This window comes from Priapulus caudatus, unplaced genomic scaffold, assembly GCF_000485595.1.
Source record: "Priapulus caudatus unplaced genomic scaffold, Priapulus_caudatus-5.0.1 Scaffold293, whole genome shotgun sequence".
NCBI lineage: Eukaryota > Metazoa > Priapulida > Priapulimorpha > Priapulimorphida > Priapulidae > Priapulus > Priapulus caudatus.
In genome coordinates, this window is record NW_014577354.1 from 212882 (window position 1) to 221751 (window position 8870).

General features: G+C 47.5%; 1 protein-coding gene across 1 annotated transcript; it reads left to right on the forward strand.

Annotated features, from left to right (window-relative positions):
* The first annotated feature begins 6043 nt into the window (after positions 1-6043).
* On the forward strand, positions 6044-7309 carry LOC106808655 (neuropeptide F receptor-like). The gene has a single exon (XM_014811464.1). The coding sequence runs from the start codon at positions 6044-6046 to the stop codon at positions 7307-7309; it is 1266 nt and encodes a 421-aa protein (XP_014666950.1).
* Positions 7310-8870: the final 1561 nt, after the last annotated feature.

Sequence of the window (8870 nt, forward strand, 5' to 3'; positions counted from 1 at the left end):
CTCTCTTCTTCTTCTCTCTCTTCTCTTCTCTTCTCTTCTTCTCTTCTCTGTGAACTGCTCTTCTTCTTCTCTTTCTTTTCTCTCTTCTCTCTTTCTGATCGTCTCTCTCTCTTTCTTCTTTCTCTTCTCTCTGCTCTCTCTCTCTCTCTCTTTGAGCTTTCTCTCTCTCTCTCTCTCCTCTCTCTCTCTCTCTCTCTCTCTCTCTTCTTTGTCTCTTTCTGCTCTCTCTCTTCTCCGCTCTCTCTCTCTTCTCTCTCTCTCTCTCTCTCTCTCTGCTTCTCTCTCTCTCTCTCTGCTGACTCTCCTTCTCGCTTTTCTTCCTCTTCTCTTCTTTCTTTCCTTATCTCTTTCGCTCTCTTTTCTCTTTCTCTCTCTTCTCTCTCTCCTTCTTCTTCTACCCTTCTTCGTTCTTCTTTTTTCTGCTTGCAATCTTTCTTTTTTTAGTCTCTTCGATCACCTCTTTTTTTTTTTTTCTGTCCTTTATTCTTTGAATGTGCCTTAATATCTTTATGAGTTTTAGTACGATTTCAGATTATAAACTGAATTAGATTAACTTTAATATTAATTATTATATCGTTAGAAGTAAAAAGCGGTGCGGAGGCGCGATTTTTTAATGTGGAAATAAAGAGCTGCATTATCATTGAAGTATTCTCTCTCCCTGCTTTCGTTTGCGCTCTGCTTCTTCTTTTTCCTTTCTCTTCCTTCTTTCTCTCTCTTCTGGTGCTTCTCTTCTCGGCTCTCTTTCTTCTCCTTTCCGGTCTTCTTCCTTCGTTTCTTCTCTCTTTTCCTCCTCTCTCTTGGTCTGTCTTTCTCTCTTATTTCTTTCGTCACGGATTCCCACTTATGGGCTTAACAATGTGGTATGCGTTGCGTGAGTGGTGTGGGACTGCTGTGTGTGTATTGTGTGTGATGTGTGTACGTTGTGTGTTTGTGCGTGTGTCAGCGGGTATGTGTGTGTGTCTATGCTTCTGCCTACAACGATATGCGTTAATCGTTCGGTGGATCCCACACGCGTAACAATAAGAGAACCGTTATTTTTTTGCAGCTTTTCGCGTTAGCGCAGCACTGATCACAACCCGCGCATGGAAACCGAGACGGCAGCAGGTGGGACCAGTGAGGTGCGCGCCCCATCTGCGTCGGCCGCACGGCACCAAACGACGGCGGCTACTAACGCGCAACGGCACCGAGGCTCCGTTTTGCAACATTTTCGACAACTGTCGTTTTCGCAAGTTCGTCTGACTCATCACCAGACATTGCTCATAGCGATGTACTGCGTCCTCTCTGATCGGCGCCTTCGGCAACGCTCGTCTGATGCGTATTCCGCCAGCGGGCGAGGCGCAGCCGCGCGCAATTTTCATCATCACCTCGCTGTCTCCGACCTTGCGCGGTTCTGTATCTTCACTGGATTGCGTTCCGATCTGCGAGGTGCGAAGACCTGGAACGCTCGGAGAGGTTCATGTGTGCAAGCTGTCTTGCCGTTCGAGCAAACGTGTTTGTATCGACATGGGCCATCCAGCGATGCCGCGCTCGATCGCTACAGGTGATCGTCTACCCGACGATACGCAAGCAGCCGTAGACTGGCGTAGGTACTGATCCTGGGAGCTGTGGGCGGTGCTCGATTACTGGCGGATGCGTGTTTCTTACGCAAAGCATCGATGGTCTGACGATCTGTCTTCTGTATTACGTGGTGCGCAGAGAGCGTGTGGCGCGCTGCGACGGTCGTTCGTGTACCGCGTCTGCGCCGTTCTGGTTCCAGTAGTGAGCGATCGCCGTCGACGACGGCGGCGTAGGGAGCATTGCCGCAAGTGCAGTACGCATGGCTGTCAGCGACGTCATGGCAAACGCGGAAGAAGGAGCTCGAGGGGGACGAAGAAGAAGGATCAGCTGTGGATCGCATCGCCGCACTTGCGTTCGCGTGGCGTGCGTGACTTTTCATTGGTGACGTTTCTGGCACGCGAGCGATGCTGAGTCAGGGGGCGCTATTATTCGTTCGGTGTTGCACATGATGGGTTGTCGTGGCCTGCTCGAACGTGCTTCTAGCGGCTGGCTGAGCGTAAACTTCGCAAGGGTTACGAGATCTCGTGCATGAGCGAGCGTGACATATGGATAGTATCAGCTGGGAGTTACGCAGAGGATGGGCACGCACGGGTCCCGGCCGGAGAGGAGGTGCCGTCGTCGTTTACCGAAGGGCGACGACGACTCGGCGCGCGAATGTGCGGGAACTGCAGAGCATTGGCGTCAGCGTGGAGACTCCGGTCGCGGTGTAGCAGTCAGAGCGACGAGCGTCGAGCGTTTTTATTAGATTATATTAGCACGCGGATTTGCGTACGACGCCTGCTGTCAACAGGAACTGCGAGGTCTAGCTGAGGAGAGAGAGAGAGAGGCAGCCGTGCGAGCCGACCAATATACTAACTACGTGGCTGCGCGACGCCGAAGACGATGCGATGGGCTCGAAGGGCTCGGTGCCTTTATTAGATTCTGTAGTTATTAGCGCCACCGCCTGGTGGTGTTAAGTGTCGGTGCTTGTGTGTGTGTGTGTGTGCAGCGCGCACAATGTATTAGGTATGTTTATATACTCGAGTATTATATATGTTATACTCGATAAATGTATCGTATGTGATGTATGTAGTATGGTATGTATGTATGTATGATATGTTTATGTATAGTATGTATGTATGTATGGTATGTTATGTATGTATGTATGTATGCTACCGTACGTACGGTACGTACGTACGTAAACGCTACGTACGTAATGTATGATGTATGTATGCTTGTATGTATGTATGTATGTATGTATGTATGTTTATGTATGGATGGTATGCTATGTATTTAGTGGTAGTGTATGTATATATAGTATATATATATCGGTGTCTGTGTGTTGCAGGCTTTCAGATTTGAAAAGTATCAGGGAGTGACTTGACTAATGACTCCCCTAAGCACATAGGGTGGTTTTTTTCACGCCTCATAATCACACCCTTAAGAGGCGAGCATATGGAGAGCTCCACTAAAAAATACACCCTTAAGAGGCATGATGGGAGAGCTCCACTAAAAATCACACCTTTAAAAGGGATGATGGAGTAGCTCCTTGAGGCCGTCGTCCATCATGCCTACTTGGGGTGTGTGATGGATCTGAGCGAATCCAAAGAAACAATTGGGATGTCATGTCAATCTTACTGATTTATCATTCATTCTTCACCTTCATTCATTCAATGGTTCGTCAGGGATTACATTTGTTTTTCATCCATTCACACAGCGATTAATAAAGAGTGATCGGAGGTAAACAATAAACTTGTTTTAATTTTATTTCTGGCATTTCCATCTGTAGGAGATTCTAATCCATGTACGCTGCCATATGGTTACAGCACGAAAATGTAATCACATGCCATCAACAAACCTAGCCAAATTCACTTGTACGTAGTAGCCACGTATGTGCCCCTCAGCCCTTACGACTGTTTCACGTCGGCAGAAAACCACTTTCGACCACGTATAGTAGAAACGAAGCAGGTAACTTGTGGCTACGGTATAGGTACCTGGATTTGTGATTGCTGTTGTTGTACGTTGACTATTATATACTTATATATATAATCCAGAGGGTAGTAAACCCGACCTGTTTACCTCTGCCAAGTTCAGTTACTTCTACACACCACAACCATTTGTTGTGTGTTCTAATTCTTTTTGTACCCCCTACATTGAGAACTCTATGGGCGCTTTTCACTTGTATAGACTATACTTTGAGCTGCGCGCATTTCAACCATTTTTGAGGCGCGATGATGCCGCGCACCATGGCAACAATTTCTGGATGCGCGGTGGAGCGGCTGGAGCGCGAGTCGCGCCCTTTAAAAATGAAAGCCGTGCTATTATTAAACACAAACCAGTCTGTTGGTGTTCACACTCATCTGGTTCGTTTTACAGATCATTGGACAAATATCTTTATGCAAAATTGGTGTTGTCCTTCTCCACCCCTGCGATAAAAACGTTCTTATTAGAGCGTAAAGTTTACAAACGAATGTCGGGAAGCGCAGCATAACCCTATTTTTTCAAAGCCGATCGCTACAAATAGGGTCCCTGTTATTCAGAGATTGCGCTCATGACGAGCTCTGAAATAAGTCGGTCACGTTGATCGCTGGACGGCATGTCTGTTTCCAAATTGATACTCACACCGGGCTGCCGCTTAAGTACGCCGCTGTATGGATACGCCTGTACAATTGGTCCGTGTAAGTTATTAGAAGATAAATATATTATTATTTATTTGTTGTTATTTATTTAGTTAAATTGTTTATTTATGTATTATTGTTTATTTATTAAATGTATAATTAAATTATTGACTAACACATTCAATTTGTTTTTGATTTCGTTATTAACCATATAATAAAAAGGTTATCGACCTCACCTGTGATGAGGTCGACACGTGACTATACGGACCGACCTCATCACAGGTCGATAATTGTATAATATTATATTATATTTATATATTAATGCATCACGTGATAAATCGTTGAAATTCCATTGGATAACGTCGCAGGTACTATGAAGCAATAGTGCCTGCCTGAGCGGGCAATAATTGCTTGCGCGACGCATTGTTATTATAACGCATTGTGTTCACGTCACGAATCTCGTGCGTCTGGGCGCCACGCAAAAGTTTCGAATTAATGACGATTGTGTTTGTGTTGAGCGTTTTGTTACATCGAATGCACCGGCAAATTAGGGAGTATAAAGAAGGTATATAAGTATGAAAAGTAAACAGAAACACTAATTGTATTTTCATACATTTTATTTTGTACAAATAACACACAAATATACTACTTGCTGGTGCTAGAAATTCGTGACGTAGACAGTTTAATACAAATTGAAATTGTTCGTTTAAGAAACTTTGTCTTATTCACTTCATACACAATCTCTCACTTCTGATGCTATTGTCTCCGCATACCCGCGTACATTTCCCAAGATCTATTCATACATGCTTCTGTGTTACTGTGCAGCATTCCTGAAGCGTCTACCAACAGGACTCCACCAGAGGTCGCCACTTTACAGTCAGACGTGCGTGCATGGGCCGGACGGTTGAGTAGAGAGATAATCGAAGAGACTTTTCATACACTTCGCATAGAAGGTTAGATACAGGGTTTGGGAATTCTTTTACTTAATAATTCTGGTGAAACCAGACGGGCGTGCCTGCATGGGTAGGGCGGTTAACTAGAAAGGTAGTCAGGTTGGAAAAGCAGAAGGTTTGGCACACGTTATAGGATGGGTTGCTGGCACTGGGTATAACTGGGTAGAAAGGTAGTCTAAGAGAATTTCCCCACACACGGCTACATTGCACTGCAGGTTGGGCACACATTAGAGGAATTACTGCTACTAGGTAGAATTCTGGTAGGATGCGTGAGGAACACAGTATGAGGACTGCGGGAGGGGAGGGACTCGGGTGATTAGTAGAGATGGCTGCCCGGCGAGACATATAAGTCTAGTCAATCCAATTAGTGTTCTGTCGTTGAACAGACGGAGGGCGTTAGATAAGGAATCCGGGGGGAGGGAAGGAGGAGCATACAATATGCGGAGGATGAGGCATGCTGATGCGGAGAAAGGGAGTCGCCGGGACGGGAGAAACTCTCACTGATTGTGTGTGTGCGCGCGATCTCTCTCTCTCTCTCTCTCCCTTTCTTTCTCTCTCTTTCTCTCTCTCCTCCTTCCCGTTTTTTCTCTCCTTCCGTCTCTTTCTCTCTTTCTCCCTCCCTCTCTCTGTCTGTCTTTCTCTCTCTATTTCCTTTCGTCACGGATTCTCACACTTAATGGGTTAAACAAATGTGTATGCGTGCATGAGTGTGTGGGGAACTGCCTGTGTGTGTATGTGTGCGTGCATGTGTGTACGTGTGTGTGTTTGTGCGTGTGTCAGCAGCGTATGTGTGTGTGTCTATGCGTTCCTGCTACACGTATATATGCGTTAATCGTTCTCATCCCACACCGCCTAACAAATAAAGACAACCCGTCTAATTTCTTCTTCGCAGTTTCGCCGCTAGACAGCAGCACTGATCCACCACACCCCCGCGCAATGGAACCGACGACGGCAGCAGGTGGCGCCAGTGAGGCGCCGGCCACCAACTGGTCGCCGACGGCCAACCAAACGAACGGCGGCTACTACTACAGCGGCAACGACACCGAGGCTCCGTTTATGCAACACTTTCTCGACAACCTGTCGTTTCGCAAGTTCGACCTCATCACCCAGAACATTCTCATAGCGATGTACTGCGTCCTCATCTGCATCGGCGCCTTCGGCAACAGCCTCGTCTGCATCGCCGTCATCCGCAAGCCGGCGATGCGCACCGCGCGCAATCTCTTCATCATCAACCTCGCTGTCTCCGACCTGACGCTCTGCATCTTCACGATGCCGTTCACGCTCATGCAGAACGTGCTGAAGAACTGGCCGCTCGGCGAGTTCATGTGCAAGCTCGTCTGCACGTTCGAAGCAACCAACGTGTTTGTATCGACCATGAGCATCACAGCGATCGCGCTCGATCGCTACCAGGTGATCGTCTACCCGACGACACAGAGCAGCCAGAAGCTGGGCGGGATACTGATCCTGGGCAGCCTGTGGGGCGTGTCGATCATACTGGCGATGCCGATGTTTCTCTACCACGCCAAGCATCCGATGGGTCTGCCGGATCTCGTCTTCTACTACGTGTGCGCAGAGAGCGTGTGGCCGGTGCCGAACGGTCCGTTCGTGTACGCCGTCTGCGCCGTCGGCTTCCAGTACGTGATGCCGATCGCCGTCACGACGGCGGCGTACGGGAGCATCTGCCGCAAGCTGCAGTACCGCATGGTGTCGCAGACGACCATGCACAACCAGCGGAAGAAGGAGCTCGAGGGGCGGCGGAAGAAGAAGACGAATCAGTTGCTGATCGCCATCGCCGCCATCTTTGCGATCTCGTGGCTGCCGCTGAACATTTTCAATCTGGTGACGTTCTGGGACACGCAGAGCACGATGCTGAGTCCAGGGGACGCTAATCTTATCTTCGCTGTCTGCCACATGATGGGCATGTCGTCGGCCTGCTCGAACCCGCTGCTCTACGGCTGGCTGAACGACAACTTTCGCAAGGAGTTCAACGAGATTCTCTGCAACTGCAGCGAGCTGAACATCATGGATAAGATCAGCGGGAGTCTACGCAGAGGTGGCGCCACCACCGGCGTCGGCGGAGAGGAGGTGCCGGTCGTCGTTTACACGAAGGCGCCGACGACGCACCTCGCTGCGCCGAATAGTGCGGCGAACGCAGAGCCATCTGGCGTCACGCAAGTGGAGCAACTCACGGTCGCCGTGTAAGCAGTCAGAGCGACGAGCGTCGAGCTATTATTACATTAGATTATATTAGCACCGTATTTGCGTACGACGCTTGCCTGTACAAACCAGGAACCTGCTATCCTAGCTGAGCGACAGAGAGAGAGAGGGCAGCACGCGCGAGCCGCAATATACTAACTAACGTGGCGGCGACGCCGACAGACGATGGCGATGGCTCGAAGGCTCCTGTGCCTCTTATTAGATTCTGTAGTTATTAGCCTCGTGTGGTGATGCGAGGACAGCTCTAGCTATTCTGTGCAATGAACCAGGCGCTCTCACGCTCGCGCTAGGCTATTACGGAGGAAAACTGGGAAGCTGCGTCGGCGGACGTCGGTCAATATATGCCGGCGGCGAGATGAGAGGAAGACGACGTGGTGATTTACGCGACGTTCTAACTCGGAGCAAGAAGCGATCGCGCATGCGCTAGCTCGCATCTACACGGAACTGAACCCCGAGGCGCTTCCTTAGTGCTTGTACCGCAAGAGGTCGCTTCTACTACATTCACAATACATTTTCCGTTATATCATCTGAGCTCTGTCAATAACGCTGCTGCTACCATTCGTCCACCGCCAATGTAATGTCTGATAGCCAGTAGATCACATATATATATATATCTTACTATATTAGGGGTATACTTTATTTATTTTATTTATTATTAGAATTTATCAAGATGATGGGAATATTTTAGTATAGGTGCTATCATTACACTGGAATAAAAAAACATTCGATTTTGCAATTTGGCCACATATTATCTCCCCGGCGAGGAAATTTCTACCACGTAGCATGACTCCATAAAATTTTAGTTACGTCAGGGTGAAACCATTTAAATCATCTACTAGAGTGGTTTCACGCCACTATTCAAAGGGATGAACACTCTCGGGTTCAAGTCTTAAACACGGGGTGTTGCTATTACACGGGCGTGGAGCGGACAATTCAGTTCGCCGAATTCAAAGTCCAAATCTTCACAGAAAATTCCACAGTCATAACTCCTCCCGTGGCCTAGACATGGCCTTTATAACTCTAACCCTGAATCCCTCAGCTAACCCTAACCCTAACCCTAACCTAACCCCACGTTTTGCGTACTGTGCCTCACCGCCCGGGCGATTAGCATTTTCCTCTTAACACCCTATTTGGGATTTAAAACATTCTGTTAATTTAGAACGACAAATAGGCCTCTAATTTGTTTCGAACCGCCGGTTTCGTAGGATTAATTAGTTTGGAATGAGTTAGATGAGGAAAATTCTCTAGGAAATTTCCCAAGACCAGCCTAATTCTACTCACCGCGCCAAGCTAGCGAAAACAATTACATGTTCAATTCTTTGTATTATTTCTTTATTTAAAATAACCGAACGCGTTTCTGCGTTCTTTTGACTTGACAGATTTGCCATAAATGCCTACTAACATCTTTTGTTCTATTATGCGCATGTATACTTGAGCTTTATAATTCCCATAAAAACTAGGATAAATACAATTAGCTGCGTAGATATTAATCCGCTTCATGAGTAATAACCTCATTTTGATGTTGTATCTTGCTTTTGTTAGAATC

What these genes read in the sequence shown, in the direction of transcription:
- LOC106808655 (XM_014811464.1), top strand. Translation starts at nt 6,044, where the DNA reads ATGGAACCGACGACGGCAGCAGGTGGCGCCAGTGAGGCGCCGGCCACC.